Source organism: Phocoena sinus, chromosome 20 (assembly GCF_008692025.1).
Source record: "Phocoena sinus isolate mPhoSin1 chromosome 20, mPhoSin1.pri, whole genome shotgun sequence".
Lineage (NCBI taxonomy): Eukaryota > Metazoa > Chordata > Mammalia > Artiodactyla > Phocoenidae > Phocoena > Phocoena sinus.
This window is the reverse complement of record NC_045782.1, coordinates 57151766-57172883: the sequence shown is the minus strand read 5'-3', so window position 1 is coordinate 57172883 and position 21118 is coordinate 57151766. Positions and strand designations below refer to the sequence as shown.

Genomic DNA, 21118 nt, shown 5'->3' with positions numbered 1-21118 from the left:
GTTTTGCTACATGGAACTTTACTTTGTATCTTCCAAACAAATTAGAAAATAACCATGTTCAAATCTATTCATTTATTTTCCATATTGTAAAATATTATTACAAATGGTTTTAACGTGGGGACCTTAAAATGTGATGTGGTTTTCTGCTGTGCTGTGCGAACTAGGTGGCCGGACGGAACTCATGTCGGTTCTGCCTCTCACTGTGTGAGACTGAGCGAGTCCCCCAGGCTCTCTTTCTCTTTCTGCGACTGTGGAATGGGGATGATTCAACTACCTTTGTTAGTCGTCGTAGGGATTACATGAGGTAATTCACGTAAAGCCTTTGACACAGTGCCTGGCACACATTAATCATTTTCTTATCGTTAACCATTAACAGCCCTAGTATATGCCATATCCACAAGCCATAAGTAGTTTCCTACGAGTTAAGAGTGCTGTAAACTTTGATTTGATTAACTCTGTGAACTTGATTTCACGTATAGAAATCCTGACTTGTAAACAGTGCAGAATATGACTTACAGTCTCATTAGACCATTTGGTATCTCTGATGAAGGCAGCACCAGGGAGAGGTTTGAGGTTTTCATTGCTACGTCAGTTCTTGTTTCCTTTCCAGCGTCACTGTGCTTTGTTTCCAGATCGAAAATTCATGATGTGGCTCTTCATTTCTTCATAGTACCTTTTTAACATTTTGTGAAAATGGGGATGATATGTTCTCAACTTTTAACATTAGAAACATTAACCCCAAGCATCCCACCCAGCGCGACGTCCGTTTGAAAGTCTTCTCTCTACTTATTTTATTTTGACTGTTTTTCTCGTACATAAATTACCATACTGACCCAGATTAGCTAATTTTACCTTACCTTTCACTGTATTGACTGTATAGTTTCCATTTCCTTGACAGATATGCAAACTTTTAAAAAATGTTGCTTAATCTGTCTTCCTGACAGCTATAGCAATGTCCGTTCGGAAAGCCCTTTGCTTATTTATTTATTTTAAACAAAAAACATTTTATAAATGACAGGTCTATATCTTTATGGTTAGTCCTTGTATATAGTTGTAAATGATTTTTAAAACACAATTCTAAGGAATCAAATGTAATAATGATAATTAAAATGCTTTGAAAATAAGGCAGTGTATAGATGTATGATAAAACTCACCAGTACTGATCTTTCCCATTTGCACCGTGAGATTTCTAGCCAGAAGTATTTAATGTGGAGAACGTGCTCCTGAGACGCTTCAGATGTGTGGTCTGAATTAGCCAAAGTTGTCTTCCTGCCAGCGGCGTCGTGAGGTCACCGCAGCATGGGCGCAGGTGCTCTGTGACTCTCGCCAAATGTGCCGCTTTCTGTCTTTCCCTCTCCCTGCTCGGTTGTTTCTGGCGCCCTTCCCCCTGCACACATGTATCCTCTTTCCCTTTTTGCCGTTTCCTGTGCCTGTGGCCTGGCAGAGGTGTTGTGTGGACTCAACGTTGAGGAGGGTATTTGGACTTCTTTTCCAACCTAAAAAATTCCTTATATTCATAAAATACTGAATCTTTTTTTTTTTAAGATTTCATGTTACTTTTTGTGAGATTTTAGGGCTACTGACCACTTTGTTAAAAAAAAAAAAACCAACTTTCATTAGCCTAAAAGAATAATGGAGCAAAATAAACAAATTTTAATTTTGCTCCCCTAAAGAAAATGAAATTTTAATTTCTTTTTTTTTTTTTTTTTTTTTTTTTTTTGGTACGTGGGCCTCTCACTGCTGTGGCCTCTCCCCTCGCGGAGCACAGGCTCCAGACGCGCAGGCTCAGCGGCCATGGCTCACGGGCCCAGCCGCTCCGCGGCATGTGGGATCTTTCCGGACCGGGGCACGAACCCGTGTCCCCTGCATTGGCAGGCGGACTCTCAACCACTGCGCCACCAGGGAAGCCCCGAAATTTTAATTTTGCCATTTAAAAACAATGTTAGCCAGCAAACAAAACTCTTGTATTGTCACCCCCGTCCCCCAAAATAACCCAGTGTCTTTGGGTTCTTCCAACCAGTGCAGCTACATTTAGTCTGTTAATAGGACATTTCTCTTCTCCCTTCTAGAGAGGTTAAACAAGAAGTGCTGGGATAATGAGTACTGTCATGGGGGTGAGAGACTTTCGCTTTCCTTTTCAATATCCTGGTTACCATTTTTTGATCCCTGGGTAATCTTTTAAAAATTATTTTCCTGTTAGATAGAATGAACTTCCTCAATAGAAATGTATAGAGAGTCTGTCCTCCTATATCATGTGACTTGCATTTAGGCTTCACGCTGTGTAGTGTGGTGGTTTCCATTTATTGATATTAAGTAAAAGAAACACTCACGGAAGCCGCTGGCAGTGAGCAGTGGCTCTAGCTTCTCCAGGTCGCTAGCGACTTGCTCACAAGGGGTTTCCTGGCCAGCTTGGCTCCGCGAGGCCTCACAGCTGAGAGGGTGCACACACACCTGTGCTTCAGACAGGTAAACTTGTCTGCTGTTCAAATGTCCGATGGTCTCTTAAATTCATTTTTAGTGATTTTTTTAAAAACCTAAATAATTAAATGCTTCATATTCACAAAGCTGCAAATACCATATATCCTAGTTGAAATATGTTTAAAAGAGTGATGTGATTTAGCCTACTGAGTTAAATATTGCAGTACAAATGATTTCCCATTTTTAACTGATACTGACTTGCCACATTTGCAGTAAAACTGCCTTTATTAGCTACAGCTTCAAAAATGGTGGGGACATTGAATCGTCATATAGATTATATACACTTCAACTCTTAGGCTAGGGTAAAGAGAATTATACTTAACTTTTTTCTTGACTTTTTAAACTGTTATGTTATGATCAAATGCTACAATCAGTTTTAAGATGGCCTTACAATCTAGTAAGAAACCAAGGTTCCCATCTCTTGTATTTTGCACATTTGGCCTTAATGTAAGATAGCTTTCTTTTGAAAAAGGTGCTTTATTTTAAAAAAAAATCATTCTGTAGAACTTTATTCTTTTGATAGGAATATATATACATATCCATTTGATATTTTTATATGTAACTGTATTTTATACTATGTGCAGATATTAAGGTTTAGGGCATTACTTCAGAAGTATCCGTTTTTCATCATGATAATGTGAATTCTTTTCTTCTCAAATGTGAAAACTGAAGAGCAAGTGTAAAAGAACAAGAAGGCCTTGGGTAGCACATTTCAGGAGACGTATTCCTCTTTAACAAGAGTTAAGCCTTAGTGAAATCATGGTACCTGGCAGCTTTCAGCAGCTGTTCAGGGACATGTTACCTGCCACCTGTTAATGAGTCAGGTGCTTTTCTGCAGGCTGGGTACTTGCTGGCAAACCACATGAGAGTAATCTTTGTTCTCGTTGATCTTGGATGCAAACAAGTAAATAATCCCACCTGTGATAAATGCTCTGGAGGAGAAGAGGAGGAAGCAACGAGAGGGCTGTCAGAGGAGGTGACACTGAAGTTGAGACCCCAGGGGTGGGAAAGGGTCGGCCAGGCCAGGAGAGGGGAGAGTTGGACAGGCAGAAGGAACACCACGTGTGCAGGGCCTGCAGCGGGCCAGGGCTCGCCTGAGTGCGGGAATCCGAGGGAAGGAGGAGAGCCTTTGGGCTGTCCTGGGGGCTGAGCAGCCCCAGAGCTGGGAGGCTTCTGCACAAGGAGCCCTCCTTGTCAGGTGGTCGCCATGGAGATGCATCAGGGACACTTGGTAGGGGAGTCACGGGGCTGCCGATGGATTGACTGAGGGGAGGGAGAAAAGCATGAGTAAAGAGGAACTTGGATTTCTGGTTTGACAACCAGGTGGGCAGTGATGCTTTTTGCTGAAATGAAAAGACCCTGTGAGAAGGAAATTTGAGGGGGAAGAGTACGGCTTTAGTTTGGGTTTATTGGGTTTTGAGCTCTCTGAGACATACAGGAGGAATCAGGTAGACAGTTGGGTATATATGTCTGGAATCTAGAACAGAGCTTCGTGCTAGAGGGAGAAATTTCAGAGCTGTTTGTGTTCAGATGATATTTAAAGTCTTTAGAACGCGTACAGTTACTCAGGGAAAGGGCGTAAAATCAGTTAGGGCTCAGGAAAGAGTCTTAAGGAGCCTTCAGACTGTTTGAGACTGTTCAGAGGAGGAGATGCTAGTGGAGATGGCCAGAAAGGTAGAAGACGTTCAGGAACGTGTAATGCCATGGGGGCCGGGAGAGGGTTTTAAAGAAGAATAAATGGTCAGGAGCGCCACGTGCCCCTGAGAGGTCTCGTGAGGTGAAGACGGACGTGTCCGTTGATGCCGGACAGCAGGAAGGTTACTGCTGGCTGGCAGGTGATGTGAGGAAGTGGAGACGTTCTCTTGAAGTCCAGCTTACTCTTCTCATTTCCCTTTTGCAGCGCGTTCAGCCCACCTGACGTACTAGGTTGGGTTTTTTCAAGCCTTTTTAAAGTCTAAGAGTATATTGTATTTATATTAACCAATTTCTTTGAATCTCACTCTCAGAGAAGAGTTAATATCAGTTAATGATAGTGTTAATCTGTTGGGCCAGGCAAACACAAATAATGTTTACTTGAGACCATTGCTTATGCAGTGAGGGCGGTAACTTAGCAGCGCTGCTCCTTCCCTCCTTCAGCAAGCGTGTGCTGAGCATCTGCCCACACCATGTTCTGGGATGAGCAGGCCCTGGGACTCAGGAGCTGCCTGGCTGGCCTGCCTTCACGGAGGCTCTCGATCCAGTGAGGAGCGCAAATGATACAATAAACGGTGTGGAGTGCTGCATCGGTAACCTCTCTTCCGAGAGTTTGCAGAATCAGCAAGTGTTCACTGACTGAGAAGAGGCCTAGGAGGGCAGGTAGGCCAGTTCGCTTCGCTTTGTACATAAAACCCAAGTCCATCAAGGTTAAGGTCGTAGCTAGTTTGGGTGTGACAGTCATAATTACTGCTGTGCTTCCCTGTGTCCCTTAATAACACACTTAGCCCCGTAGTGACTTAGAAACAGGAATTGATACTCCAGCACACGTTACAAGCTGTTACCCACATTCATCAACATGTAAAACATTCACAGGCTGCATGTGTCTTTGCTGTCTGACCTGATTGATCGGAGGTGAGGGGTGGCGTGTGGAGCTTCGCTGCCGCCAAGAGTTTGGGGTGATGGCTTGACTGTGAAATCCATCGAAGTCTGGGTTTTCCTGTCACCTGCTGTGTGATCTTAGGCATAGAATTACTTTGTTAATTAACGTGGATTATTGCGTAATGTTTGAGTTGTGGGGATTTCAAGATGCATTGCAGCACATCAGCCCAGAGCAGAGCTTTCCATCTGGTGTCTGTTCACAAGGACTTCTGGGTGTTAAAAAGTGCTTGTATGAGCCCCTCTATTTAGATAGCAGGGGAATTGAAACTATATTTGGGAAGTTATATCTTATGTTGGGAAACTGCACATTTTTTTTTTTTTTAACAATTGAGGTCATTTCTTTTAGAATTTGAGACATTTCTTTATATGCTGTTGGGATTGTGTATGATTGACCCTTTTCAAAAAAGTATTTTAACTTTGAGGAATTTTTAAGGGTTCAAAACTCTAAGCTTTTTAGTGTTATCATTATGTGAAAACTGAAAAACAGGGAAGTTGTTTTTGTTTTTTGATTTGAAATGGGCTCCAGAATCTAAATTAGCTTTTTTTTTTTAAATTGAGATTTTGAAACATGTGTATGCCCATTGTAGAATATCATCTAGTTAGCCACCATACCTCCACACCAAGACATCTGTGTTGACAGTTGGGTGTATTTTCTTCCAGTATTTGAATACAATATTGGCTGTTGAGTTAAACTTTTCTGTAGTTTCTGTACAATTTTCTATCCTGTTCATTTAATGTTGTGCCATTAGCATTTCTTGGAGGAGGTGATTTTTCTCAGAGGACTGATAAGGCATTCTTCTAGAAATGGATGTGCGTTTTTGACTTATATGGAAAATTCTTTCACATATACGTATTTATGAATAGTAGGGTGGTAAATAGTAACATGGAATAAATAATTCGGTAAATCATGCCACGTTGCTGCCGTAGTGAGCGGCACCGTACACCATGTCAGAGCTAGCCCGCCTCTGCGGTGTTCAGCTCCTTCCTCACACTTAAAATGTGTATCTGATTTTTCAGGGAATAAGATTTTATAAAATGCTGACTGCCACTCTGAAACCTGTATTTTAAAGAAGCGGCTGTAATTCTTATATAGGGTTTTGAAAATAATTGATACTTTAAGATAACAAAGTTGAACAGCATATAAGTGTAAGACATAAACACCTATAAATGCTTATTAGACATATGGCCAAACTCTTTTTTCTGTCTCTTCAGGATGAAGCATTTTAATAAAATAAAGGCCTTCTTTCTTGTGACATCCGTAGTAGAATTATTAAACTGCATTTACCTTTTGTGTTGTGTGTCAACTGGAATTTGGTGGGACTACTGGAGCACTCTTAGAAAACTAGGACCATTAGCTTTAAATCATTTTGGTGATAAGTCTAATTAGAAAACTTGATATAAAAAGGAATTTATTAATTTGTGAGCGGTGGCAAGAAAACGGCAATTTACGAAATAAAGTGCTAGCTTCCTTCCAGAGATTTCTCATTACTACTGTGCACTAGTTTGTTTTTTACGGCTTAAATGCAAGAAAAATCGGAAACTAACTGTTCAGAGGTATTCTTTCTGAAGTTCTGTTTAGGCTGTTGTAAGCTATCTTCGTTTGGAGAGGTATTTAATTTGAAAAATACTTTCAAATGTTTGGATGGTTTTTAACGTAACTGACTAATTTTGGCTCTTTTGGGAGTTGTGAGTGATGTACATAGAAAATGCCAGCAAGAAATTTGGAAGTGCATTCAGTTGGAGTCTACTTAATTTTGACCTATCTACAGAGCAAAAGAAAATAGCTTGTATTTCTTTGAATAGAAGTAAATACTGTCTTTCTCCTTGTGAACCAAAGAACAGGCATGAGTGGTAGTACTTTATGCTTCAGTGATAAAGATGACAGTATCCCCTTATTAAACATGTGCTGCGTGTCACTTCAATACCTTACAATGTTTTTGTCCAGAGAAAAATGAATAGAGAAAGTCATTTAAAAAAAAAAAAAAAAAAGGTAGGTCATCTCAAAGATAAGAAATAGTAAAATGGGTCCTTTGTGAAGACCAGGCAAAACAAGAATGTTGGAAGGGCAGGCGGATGAACGCAGAAGTGAGGCTGTTCGTGGCGAGGGCCTGAGCACCAGGAGAGTCTCATGCCTACCCTGTGTGTGGGCTCGCCAGCCGCTCCATTGTAGTTTATTTTGAAATAAAAACGAAGGAGGAAAAAAGACCCAGAACCCATCCAGTAAGAAGTATTACCTTCTGTCTTTATTACTAGCCACGTCCTTATTGAAATGAGGAGTCTTGATTCATTAACCAGCTTTGACCTCAAATATTTCCATTTTGTACCTTACTTATTTGGCATTTAATTTTTGCTGTAAACCTTATATATAAGTAAATGCTAGATGGAAAGGCTTATATTACACAGAGTCTATTCATAGAATATTTAAAGCCTCCTTATTTAGATGTGGCTTCACCAGGATATTTGCAGGGCTGAAATTACAAGTGTATACAAAATACGAATTATTGATTAAAAAAAAACAACAACCGTACTTCTAGGTCACTTTTAAAGGCAAGTTAATTAGTTTCCTGTTGAATAGATGTTCTCCAAATATATGCATAGTGAAGCCTGCCTAATGAACATTCAGAGAACATTTCTCCCTGGCTTCGTTTTGGGATTATAAGACTGATGAAAATTAAAGGCATGTTACAGGCATACAGAAACCTTGCTGCGGCGATCAAGGCAGCACCATACGGCAGTTGAGTTCACAGTTGTAACCAGTTTAAAGAGTAAACAGATTTGTAATTTTATGTCTTGATTCCTTTTCCTCTTTGAATATTCCAGACTTGCAAATGGAAGGACTTAAAGTGCATGGCAAGGGTGTGAACCACTTTAAACCGTTGCATTTGGCTATTTTAGAACACAGACCTCTGTTCTGTAGTTTACTAGTACTTCAGGAAGTGTTTGTTGTTTGTAGTACTTGGCTAGTGGTTGCTTCTCTATATAAAGAGAAACTGGATATTAACTTCGAGTTATGCCATCATTTTCAGAATCACATGTATACTTAGATTTCAAAAGAAGATTTCTCACTGCTTAATTGTCTTGGTAATATAGATTTTCTTTGAATTTTAATATTTCTTATACTCTCAAGAAATATGTTTACTCTTAAAAAACTATTTTAGGTAATGCTAATCTCACAACTAAAAGGGCCTCCACACATAAAAATGGGATGCTTTTTTTTCTTTTTTTGGCTGCATTGGGTCTTCGTTGATGCGCGCGGGCTTTCTCTAGTTGCGGCGAGTGGGGTCTACTCTTCGTTGTGCCGCGCAGGTTTCTCATTGCGGTGGCTTCTCTTGTTGCAGAACACGGGCTCTAGGTGTGTAGGCTTCTGTAGTTGTGACTAGCGGGCTCTAGAGCGCAGGCTCAGTAGTTGTGGCGCACGGGCTTAGCTGCTCCGCGGCACATGGGATCTTCCCGGACCAGGGCTCGAACCCGTGTCCCCTGCATTGGCAGGTGGATTCTTAACCACTGTGCCACCAGGGAAGCCCGGGATGCTTTTTAATTCACTTATTTCTTTCTAATTGACTTATTTCTTCACAGTGGATTTTCTGCCATTTATAGACATACCTAATAAGCCTGCAGTTAAATTCCAGACATTTTACAAGATTAAGCAACAGTAGTTCATTTTAGTAGCAAACTGAAATCCACTGCATTACTTATAGTTTGCATTTGATTGAATTCTGTTACCTCTTTTCATTCCACAGTGTAATTTTCACCTGTTTACCAGGTAAAAAGATAGTGCTCCTTATTAAACACTTTGCATTGCTTTATTTACCTGTCATGCAAAGTTTCAGTGTCTGTTGCAGAAGCAGAATCACTTTATAAGATTAATTGAGGTCTTACGTCCGTTAGGGCCCTGTTGCTAGAATATAGTGGCAGTTCTCATACTTGTTCTCATTCGTGCGGCTTTTAGCTGCTTAACACTGTTACAGCTGGACTACCACGTGCATTACTGTTTAACCACAAACATCTCTGGGAGTTCAGCTTTGAAGGCTGTTGGACATTTGAAAATGGGCTCTAGGAATATGGAGAGGAAGGCTGCTAGAACTGTAGTAACACAGGAAATAAAGTGTGTCTGAATCACCAAATCAGTTTTTAAAAAAGAGAAAGAGGGCTTCCCTGGTGGCGCAGTGGTTGAGAGTCCGCCTGCCGATGCAGGGGACGCGGGTTCGTGCCCCGGTCCGGGAAGATCCCACATGCCGCGGAGCGGCTGGGCCCGTGAGCCATGGCCGCTGAGCCTGCGCGTCCGGAGCCTCTGCTCCGCCACGGGAGAGGCCACAACGGTGAGAGGCCCGTGTACCACAAAAAAAAAAAAAAGAGAGAGAGAGAGAGAAAGAAAGCTACTTCTAGACTTAATTCTGTTGTTTATGTCACAATTCAAATATGTCAAATGGAGGCCTGATGCTCTTCATGTGAGACCTAGTTGAACTCAAGTAAATATTGCTTGAAACCTACTTTTGTAATAAGATGAAGCTAAATAAGTTTCTGATCTGGATTCTTAATATTCTTGACATTTTTACAAAGCTTTTTAAAAAAAACCCTAGCTGATTTGATATAATCAGTATCAAAAGGTAAAATTAATATAAAATCCAGTTTTGAATAAAATCTGCTGTCTGTGCAGATCTGAGCTGATGCTAGAGCCGGCCCCTCAAAACCATGTCTCGTGGGCCTTCGGAAAAGTTTGGTTTGGTGGAATTGTGGTGGGCCTGGGGATCTTTGTCTTTAAGGAGCACGTTAGGTGGTTCTGATGCACTGCCAAGATTAAGGACCGCTTGGCTAGCACAGGAGTAAGAAAACTTTCTGTAAAGGGCTAGGTGGTATGATATTTTAGACGTCACATGCCAAGAGACAAAATCAGTGTAACAGGAGAGAATTCTAGTTTGCACAGATTTTTTTATTGACGCAATTCAGAACATAATAAAGTTGTCTACGGTTTTTTGTAGTATAGGTTTACTAATGAGAAGAATTGGATTCTTTTGGAAGGGGATAACATTTTGCTTAAGTAGGGTTCAGGGTTTTGGTGTTCCCTATTATCACAATCAGGTGCAAATGTTCATCCATTAACGATTTTACACGTTCCACCCTTGGAAGTGTCTTTGCACACAGATGGGTACTGCCAAGTGAGCATTTGGGGGAGTTTTTTGTTTTGTTTTGTTTTTAATTTTAATTTTTTTAATTTATTTATTTTTGGCTATGTTGGGTCTTCGTTGCTGCGCGCAGGCTTTCTCTAGTTGCGGCGAGCGGGGGCTACTCTTCGTTGCAGTGCGCGGGCTTCTCATCGCAGTGGCTTCTCCTGTTGCGGAGCACAGGCTCTAGGTGTGCAGGCTTCAGTAGTTGTGGCCCGTGGGCCCAGTAGTTGTGGCTCGAGGGCTCTAGAGTACAGGCTCAGTAGTTGTGGCGCACGGGGCTTCGTTGCTCCGTGGCATGTGGGATCTTCCCGGACCAGGGCTCAAACCCGTGTCCCCTACATTGGCAGGTGGATTCTTAGCCACTACGCCACCAGGGAAACCCAAGCATTTGGTTTTAATTGAGCATAGACTTTGCTTGGAAGACATTTAGAGAATTCTGTTAGCTTGTTCCTGGTGTTTGCCTCTGGGCATGTCATTTACATTGCAGGTTTACCATTTCCAGTCGTTGCACAGTTAAATGGATTTTGAAGTATGGATTTTTTTTTACACTTGTATTACGGTCTGAAAGATGTTGCCGGAACTATAGTTTGACTTTAGAAATGTATATCTGCTGCACGTTTGCATGAGAATGGAGGCCTACTGTTTTAACTTGACAGCAAAGAAAGGGTATAAAGCAGTTGGACATTGCTTATGATTCCAGTGACACTAGTTGTCAACATGATTTTACCGCAGTATAAAGTTTGCAAAAAACTGTTTTGCCTGTTAGTTTTGGATTGAATTCATTATGAAATGTAATCAAGTCTTCCCTAAAGCTGATTTTGAAAAGCCATTCAGTGTTCTGCATTAGCAGTTGAAGGTGGTTCTCGTTCGGAAAAAATTCGATTTCATCCATTAGTTCAAAATATCTCAGTAAAACCTTACCTCTGCCAAGACATCGAACTGGTGTAATAGGGCAAACCAGCATATTTAGCTTCTGTTTCTGACAGAAATTCACGAACTGGTGATGGTCAAGTCCACGAGAGTGAACTAAATTCGTCGTTAACAATACTGGTTCAGTAACAATATAGATTTAATGGATTTCCTACAGAGTCCCTGCTGGTGAAGAATACGTGATGTAACCATCTTCACAGTCTTCATAAATTTGTCCTTTTTCTTCTCCACACATTTTTACCACCATCAGTTGTAGTACACATCCCAGTTCAGGTTGTGCTGATTTAGTGTTTGCTCAGCTTCCTTGAAAATACCCTCATCTGTAGTTCTTCCACACAGCCTATTCATACAGGCTTATTCTTCAGTCACTTCACCCTTGGCATTGATCCCTTGAGTACACAACCGCTGAGCAGTCCGTGGCAGTCCTTGCTTGGCTAACAAATGCGAACTCCTTGGAAACTTGTCAGCTATCAGCTGCAGTCTCATTTTCATTTCTTTCCTCTTGTGAAGAAATTCTGTGATAAGCTATTCCATTTAAAATTTTGTAATTTTTCTGACTGTTGCTTTTCTGTAGGAGTTGGCATTATTTTGTAGAGTGCTTGTCTGGTAGTATTGATGTCCGTGTGTACTTTTAGCGCAGTTGTGGGGTCATTGCATAATAAACACAGGGCTTTGCCGTCTCATTTGATATCAAAATGATCCACATTCCATTGTGCCTTGAAAGCGCGACACAGAAAGTCCTCTTCTTTTCTGCTTGTTTTGGTGGACGTGCACTAGTAATAATAAAAAACAAAAAGTCGTGGTATTGCACTACTGATGACACTTGAAACATTTTCACGTTATAACTGTGTCCGTGCAGTTCGTGGTGCAGAGTGAAGAGCACCACGCGTGGCCTGTCACGACTGCTCTCCTGGCGGCGGCCAGGAAGCAGCTGTAGACAGTAAGGACATAAACCGATGAGCACGGCTGTGCTCCAATGCGGTGTTATTTATGGACACTGAAATTGGAATTTCATATCATTTTCAGTTGTCATGAAGTAGTCTTTTAATTTTTTTTTTTTTTCCAAACTCCTTAGATGGGCCACACAAACACAGACAGTGGGCTGGGTCTGGCCTACAGGTCATGGTTGGAGGATCCTGGTCTAGAATGTATGAAACACAAGAAGGGGGCGCCCCAGTGACTCCCCCTCTGCCGCAGTGGCATCCGCTCCGCTCCTGTGCTATTCCGGCAGCTCTGGGGCCTGGGCCGTTTCTAAAGCCCCTGTTACAGATTACCAAACTGCTTTCTAGAATATGTATGCCTTGCTTTTAAAATATCTGAAGTTGATCCTTATCTCTATAGACTTTGGAAATCTAAATAAGACTTTGAAGTTAAAATCTCCTCTAGATTGTACCTATATTGTTTAGGTAGAGTTGTCCCCTTCCTGTTGCTATAAAGCTGCCAGTAAATGAGTATATTCTTCTTAAAAAGCAGATAATTTCTTCTTGTGTATTCTTTGGCTATCTAGCTGAAATTCCACATCCTTTTTTTAAAAAATTTATTTATTTATTTTTGGCTGCTTTGGGTCTTTGTTGCTGCGCACGGGCTTTCTCTAGTTGCGGCGAGCGGGGGCTACCCTTCGTTGTGATGCGCGGGCTTCTCATTGCGGTGGCTTCTCTTGTTGCGGAGCACGGGCTCTAGGCGCAAGGGCTTCAGTAGGTGTGGCACGCAGGCTCAGTAGTTGTGGTGCACGGGATTAGTTGCTCCACAGCATGTGGGATCTTCCCAGTCCAGGGCTCAAAGCCGTGTCCCCTGCACTGGCAGGCGGATTCTTAACCACTGCGCCACCAGGGCAGCCCCCCCACATCCTTTTAAAGTAGTGCATTCTAAATCCTGTCCTGTATATATTTTAGCCGTGCAGAAGAGGGTGTTGAATAAATCTGTCGCTTGTTTGATAACTGGGCCAATAAACTGCCAGGTATCCCTATAATTACACATTTGTTGAATAGAAGTTATTTTCTAATTCGTGTTCTCAGCTCTTCTGTTACCTTCAAACTCAGGGCCCCTGACCCGTTTTGTCTCTGCAAGCAAAGACGGTCTTTCTAACACATGACTCTTGTAAATGGGGAGGACATTGAAGCCATTCCTAGTTTAGGCTCAGCTCTGTAAAGCTGACACAAATTAATTTCATCTGTCATTTTATTTTATCCTTGCGTTAACTTCACCAGGGTTCCCTGGCTTTGTCAATAGAAGAGCCTGTCTTGCGAGTAGAACCCAGGCCCACTGGCTGCTCTGCCCTTGTTTAGGCAGAACCCAAATATCCACAGGTTAAGGAAATATGGAAACTTTAGGAGTGCCGCGCCACTGTGGACTCTTCAGCCTTGCTTCGGTAACCTAGAAAGTTATCTCAGTATTTCAAACAGAGAAAAAGAACTAAGGGATGACCTAAAACATCTTAAACTTAAAAAGTCGTAAGTGCGAAATGGCTTTTCTTTAGAATTTTATTAAAAATTCCCTTCCGTAACATAAAGCATACTGTGGAGAGTTACAATAGCTCTCAAGTCATAACCAACGAAGAGTGAGTCTTAAACCCGTGGTCTTTCTTGCCTGATACATGAAATTGTTTACTTCTGTGTTAGCCAGGAGACTAAGCAACACAACCTGAATGATGAGTCACAACAAAAGTGACTTTAAGGGTGACAGGCACGTAGATAAAGGAAAGAAGAACTTAAATCAATTGTACAAACTGAAATTGTTGCCTAGGGCAGACAGAGCTCTGGTGACTATGCGTTGAACCACGCGACTTCCTCGTTTTACTGACGGTTAAATTGTGGCCCAGACAAGTCTAGAGACTTGCAGATGGCTCAGTGTTAGGGAAAGGACTAGATTTAGTGTTAATATTAGACAACCAGAAGACTTTCGATCACCTCTGAACCGGTTAGGGAAAAGGATTTGAGGGGAATCACCCCCTGGTTATTCACACTTCATTCACCAGACACTTGGGGGGGAGGGAGCCAGGCCGCCAGGTGCCAGGCACTGAGCGAGGTATCCGATTTGCATGAGGGCCTAACGCTCAGACAAAAGGCCAGGGCCGAAGCTCTCGGTTACTGAGAACAGAGATGCCGTTATTCACTTTCTGTGTCCTTCATGGTTCAGATGCAAATAACACACATTTTATATTTTTTAGTTTGGTGGGGGGTTTTTGTTTTTTGAGGTTGTGAAAGATTTCTCGCTCTCTCTCTCTCTCTCTCTCTCTCTCTCTCTTTTTTTTTTTTATTTTCCAGTAAAAGGTCTTTAAAGCTACTGTAAGAAATTTCCCTTAGGGCTTCCCTGGTGGCGCAGTGGTTGAGGGTCCGCCGGCCGATCCAGGGGACGCGGGTTCGTGCCCCGGTCCGGGAAGATCCCACATGCCGCGGAGCGGCTGGGCCCGTGAGCCATGGCCGCTGAGCCTGCGCGTCCGGAGCCTGTGCTCCGCATCGGGAGAGGCCACAACAGTGAGAGGCCCGCGTACAGCAAAAAAAAAAAAAGAAATTTCCCTTAAATTACCTAATTCAGAAAAGTATTCATCCTTTTATAGCATGTGTGTGTTCACATATGCACGTGTGCGTTTGCATGCGTGTGTTTAAAACTGTTTTGTTTCAGAACTTCATCTCTCAACAGTAAGAGTTACCACCACGTGCATTAAAAGATGATTAAGATTATTCTTATGTCTCCCACTTTCAGTTTCCTCACTAATGCAAGGATTAGTAGTATCACCTATGATGTAAATAGCTTTTTTTTGAGGAGTTATTTTAAACCAACATGTGTTTTTCTTAGGAATAATATTTTAAAGCATTTATAATCCTTGAGTCCTGGCCGGGTGATGGGGGAGAAGGCAAAGGGGACTTTATTTAGGACTTAAAATATTAGGGATAATCCACGCATTTAAATGTGTGAAATGTATTAAAATGTTTTTATTTAGATTTTATACAGTCTCAGGTGCACAAAGGACTTTGTAAATTACACTGATGAAACTTTCTTCAGTAGAAGCTGAAACTTAGTAACAGGAGCACGTGCATATTTGTGTTATATATTATTTGATTTTGGTGAGATGATGAATTCCTAATAAACAAAGGTATGTAATAATTTGAACCCCAAAGATCTAAGTTTCCCTCTTAGGGAATGCAGTTAAATCAGGAAGCTTCAGTGAAAAGAACTTTCTAAATACTTTTTTATATTTGTATTGTAATACCAAGAGAAGAACAAATAGGGATGATTTTTCCTTTTTTACTTTTTTGAAAAGAGAATATAGTCACTCACAGAAGTGCAAAGTTACCTTGTCCATATTTTAAATAGCGAAAATCAAAGCATATGTAATGCAGAACTATTCTTATCATAAATCCCCGAGTCCACATTTATTAATGGCATTAAACATTTTTTGGATTACAGATAGATAATATAATGCATGTGCTGTTTATTACATAATCTCCACACTTCTTTTGTTTTTCTATTTATTTACTTATTATTACTTTTTATTATAATTTTTTGGCTGCATCGGGTCTTAGTTGCGGCACGTGGGATCTTTCATTGCGGTGCGCGGGCTCTTCGTTGTGGTGCGCGGGCTTCTCTCTAGCTGTGCTGCACAGGCTCCATGGCGCCTGGGCTCTGTATCTGTGGTGCATGGGTTCCAGGGTGCGTGGGCCCTGTTGTTTGCGGCACACAGGCTCTAGTTGAAGCACGCGAGCTCAGTAGTTCTGGCACGCGGGCTTAGTTGCCCCGCGGCATGTGGGATCTTAGTTCCCCGCGTCCCCTGCATTCATTGCAAGGCGGACTCTTTACCGCTGGACCAGCAGAGAAGTCCCTCCACACTTCTTTTGCAGCAAAACGTTTGAACAGTTTCACCAAGTGGGAGAAATAAAGACTATATAAAGAGCCTCAGCCACCTGAGGTCAGGTTTTGCTGCCAAGTGAGTGTAGGGGTGAGCATACAAGCAGCGTGTGGGTCGGGTAAGGGGTTGCGGAGCTTAGCTTTGTCAGCCCCTGCTTTAATTTAGCTCTTAATGGCATACATATTTCACATGTAGCGATTATATCGAAATAATTGTTACCTGATGACTTATACGATGTTGTTACGTTAGTGTGCCAAAACGTATTAACTCATTCCCGTAATAAGTGGAAAAATAAACTTCCGGATCTTGCTATTATAGGCAGCATCAAGTAAAATATCGTTTTGTTTGTGTTGTTTTATGTTCAGTAGATTCCTTAGAATGTGCAAAAGTTCATTAAAAGCTTTATGAAGTGTACTACTTGTAACTCTCTAAAAAGTTTGTGAATTTGCAAGGTCGCTAGAATGAGTATACCAATTTCCCGATACCCTCAGAAATGATGGGTTCGGCGTAAGCATTTAGTTCTTAAAGGGGGGAAAGAGGCTTGCTGCTTTCGATAACATGTTCATCTTAGGGTTACTTTAACCTTCGTTTATCTGACCATTAGTTAAACAGCAACATTAATTGAAGTAGAGTTTTGTGTAGTTGAACCTTTATCGTCAGTGTGGATATGGAGCGTGTTCTTTTCTCTTTTACACAGAGCTCCTTTGCTCTGGGGTCCCTAAAGTGATGAGCAGCAGCAGTGTGGGGCCGCTGGGAGGCTGCTTTCTAGCTTAGTACAGAAGCATCTGTAGGACACTCTCCTGTGATCTTGGCTTATTTTTCGTCCTCATAGTTTCACTATTCATCTACTCAGTGTTGTAACTGTCGTGTAGGAGAGAATCAGTAGGACCTGTGTGTCAGTGAGTAGTAGGCGTATTAAAAATGTTGGATCTCTTTGCCTTTAGTGATTCTTCTGAGATCACTAAGAATGTAATTCAAGAGCGCATAAAGCTGTTTACACAACATTATTTTTAAAATATTAAAACCTTATTTAAGAGGTGGAAATAACTCAAATATCCAACATTAGATTAGCGGTTTTAGTTAACTTTTTAGCATATAAATACTGGGAATTATTTTGACCATTAAAATGTACTTACAGTTACGTAAGTGAAAAATAAGGATGCAGATTTGTCTATATTATTTCAACAGTGTTAAATATACAAAAAGTGATTGGAAGGCAATCTCTTCAAGCGTTAACTGTAGTTGTTTCTGAGCGATGGAATTAATGATTATTGCCTCTTTCCTTCTTTGTTCCTTTTTCTAATTTTCAAGTTTTCCACAGTGAATTTTACTAATTCTAAAATCAGGGAAAGTCAATTAATGCAACATGTAACACCAGTCAAAAAACACCTTTTGGGGGCTTCCCTGGTGGCGCAGTGCTTGGGAGTCCGCCTGCGGATGCAGGGGACACGGGTTCGTGCCCCGGTCCGGGAGGATCCTACATGCTGCGGAGCAGGTGGGCCCGTGAGCCATGGCCGCTGAGCCTGTGCGTCCGGAGCCTGTGCTCCGCAACGGGAGAGGCCACAGCAGTGAGAGGCCCGCGTACCGCAAAAAAAAAACCAAAACCAAAACAAAAAAACACCTTTTTGAAATGTTTTAAATTTCATTTAAGGTATTTAACATTATGTAAGTATTCAATATGCACATTACTGAAAGGGTAGCAGTTCTGTAAGTCTTACTCATACAGAAACAGAGTGACTACCTTTTATCACATTTGTCCAAGAGACTCTACCGTGTATACTTCAGTGTAACAGGATTGGTAATATTCGTTTGAATTTTACTTTTTAAAGTACTTTAAATATATAGCCTCATTTGGGTTGTACAGACAACTCAATAAGTAAATATTGATGTTATTTAAAGATTAAGCCCAAATTCCCTTTGGCCTATATATGTTGTCCATCATAAAAACAAAAATATTATGTTTTTCATTAAAATGGATGAAATAACGCAAAGTACCTGTACAGGCTTGACCAAATAATCTCTTCATTACCCCAGAATGAATTTTTTGGAAGCTTTTTCTTTTCCCTTCTCTTAAAAATCATCTTTAGGTGCTGTAGACACTGTACGAATATTCCAGGTCCAGAAGAAAGCAGACTCCTCTGCCGCTGCTCCTTTGCGTCACAAGGAGATCGCAGCCAGGCCTCCCACCCCAGCGCGCCCACCACAGCGCACACCCGTGTACGCGCTCGCCACCATGTGCTTTAAGGCAGCAGTTCTCAAGTGCGGTCCGTGGACCACTGGGGATCCCAGGAACCCTTAAAAGGAGCTTTCATGTTCAGCACTCCTGAGAGTGTCACTTAAGATGTTCTTTCCCTTCATTAAGCTGACACTCGCACCGAGAGAACAGAACAGCAGGGCTGCAGCTGCCAGCCAGTGCCTGAGCGCAGATGGGGTATCAGCCCCAAACACACCACTAGTTGGTGTATTCATCACCGCTCTACATCTGCAGTTTAAGACACACACACCAGGTTCGCCGAAGAGATCCTTGATTAAGCAGTAAAGATTGTTTTAGATCTCAGTTTCAGCAGCTCTGTACTACGCTGTATGATGGCTTGGGCGGCACCCTGAAAACGCTCCTGCCCCAGGACCGTGGTCTCCAGGGAAAGTACTTTTGTGACTGGTTGTGACGTGAGCTGAACTAACTGTATCTTTTGTGGAACATCATTTCTACTGGAAAGAAACAATCAACTTACTCAGACTTGGGCATTTGACAGGCATTTTTTTAGAAAATGAATGAAGTTGAGCCTGCCAGTTCAAGGAAAGTAACAGTATTTGTTGCCATTGATAAAATTTGAGCTTTCCAGTGAAAATCAGAATTTAGGAAAACTTGTATCTGCCCACCACTGTGAGGTTGTCAACTTCCCAAGCCTTAAGGCTTCTTATGAGATCATTATGATATTAATGAATATGATTTCTTAATATTATGTCATGAAACATGCCAACATTTGGAAGATCTGTATACTTAATTGCCCACCATGTTCCGTGTGATCAGCGCTTGGTGTTACAAAATTGTGGGTGGGTGAAAGACCCATTCAAAGTACAAGATAGACCAGCGAATTTTAGTGTTTGTAACAAAAGTGCAAAAAGTTCATCAGTAGGCTTTCCATTCCACAGGGACATCACTTTTAAGAAACTACCATTTGTCAAATTCTGGTGTAGAAACAAAAATATCTACAGTTACAAAGGTTATCAAAATGCTCCCTTTTCCAATCAGCATTCTTTGTGAGGCCAGATCTTCATATGCTACAGCGGAAACGACCTGTAGTAGCAGTTCAGATGCAGAAGCAGAAGTGTCTCACTGGCTTTTATGAAGCTACACTAAAATATGTTAACGTGAATGGGTTTATTATTGATATTTTTAAATGAATTAATAAATATGTTACAATGTCTCAGTTTCACTTTCTAATGTGGTAAGTATTGGTAGCTATAACCCACTTAAACAACGTCTTTTTGGGATCCTGAAGAATTTTAAGATGTATGAAGGGATCCAGAGACTAAAGTTTTGAGAACTGCTGCTTTAAGGCCTCGTGACTCAAACTGTGGTCCCAGAAATGACCTGAATTGCAGGAATTACGTGCCCGCCCCTGCCCCCTCAGATGCCCCCTCAGAACCTGCAGTCAGACAAGGTCTTCAGGGGATTCTCTTCTGTGTGAAAGAAGCACTGCCTTCTGGAGCTCGGGCAGGACAAGTGCTGCACTGGTAGAAACCCAGCAGGACAGGGAGGACGCTGGGAGACTCCAAGGCACAGCCCTGCCTGTCCTTTGTTCGAGTATTTCCTCTTAGGAATGTATTCTCCTGCACTTTAGATGTTGGAAATTGCCTGAGGTCTGATAGAAGTCTGGGCTCAGAGAGAGTAGACTGATCACTCAGGTAGGGAAGAGAGGTGAAGCCTGGATTGGAGAGGTGAAGCCTGCAGCATTATTCAGGGTTCAGGAGCAAAAAGGCGTGTCTGTCTAGGCACTTGCCTGTTAGGTGTTCTCACCTCATCCCTGCTTCGCTTTTGATATAAACGTGATTGGAAAATGTAGACAGAAATAATCCCACCTGAATTGTAGTTGTATGTGTATAGCAAAAGCAGTTTTCACCTTTTAATTACATCTTCCCTTTGGATACACAGATATATCGGAACACGTACATGTGATCCTGTCCGAATGGATGAGTGCTTGGGGTATCGCTTCTGTAAAGACTCTGTGAGCCTCACCAGGCTGTAGCACTTTGACAGAGGCAGACATTTTATGCGTCTTTAGTGGGGTTAGCTGCTCAGTCTGAAATTGGTGACTAAACGAAGTATGTTTGGGTTTGGATTAAGTGTACAACCGGACAGTTTAATATAAACTGTTGTAACAAAGTCTTCCATTTCTAAGCCCTAATAACTATTTATTTTCTTCTTGTTTTCAGGGTGAATCTGTAAAATATTTCCTGGATAACTTGGATAAACTTGGAGAACCAGTAAGTTTTCAGACTGAATGTTTGTGTTTATTGCCATTTGAAAGCAGTAGTTAGGATAAGGAAACTTAGAAAAATGATGTATTAAGCTGTATCCTTTTTCCTAGTGGCAGTATGCCGACTGTTCCTGCTTCATGTTTTCTCCCTCTCCTGTCCTGACCTCTGCCAGTTCCTTGAGGAATGCCCTGCCCACTATTTTGTGAAAGTAAAACTCTTTATGGAAAGAAGTTTATGCTTGAAAATGAGATGGCACATTAACTAGCCTACGTCAGTGTCTTTTGCTTTTCTGTAAGTGGAAACTGAAAGAACGCGGTGGGCTGATTGATTTCAGAACTTTTCAGCAAATGGTATTTTCCAGTTCAGGACCCCCGTGTGTTGGGTTGGAGCGTAGGAGGCTGGATTCTCAAGGCCGTGATGTGGGAGGAGTCGCCCTTGCAAAGGAGCTGGACCATCAGACTGTCCTGTAGTGCGTCCCTTGAGGCCATGGCCGACTGGTGAGGGCTGGTGCTGGCCGCTCTCCGTGTTGGACTTGTGCAGAGACTTCACTGGAAGGAAGCTTTGTGCTGCTTAGAAAATGCTC

The 21118-nt window shown here is 41.8% G+C and overlaps 1 protein-coding gene across 1 annotated transcript in view; it reads left to right on the top strand.

Annotated features, from left to right (window-relative positions):
• The window catches only part of GNA13 (G protein subunit alpha 13), a 41457-nt gene that overhangs the window by 10075 nt on the left and 10264 nt on the right, over window positions 1–21118 (top strand). The window contains exon 3 of the mRNA XM_032616053.1: window positions 20491–20541. Coding sequence (XP_032471944.1) covers window positions 20491–20541 — 51 coding nt within the window. The remainder of the gene's footprint in view (window positions 1–20490; window positions 20542–21118) is intronic.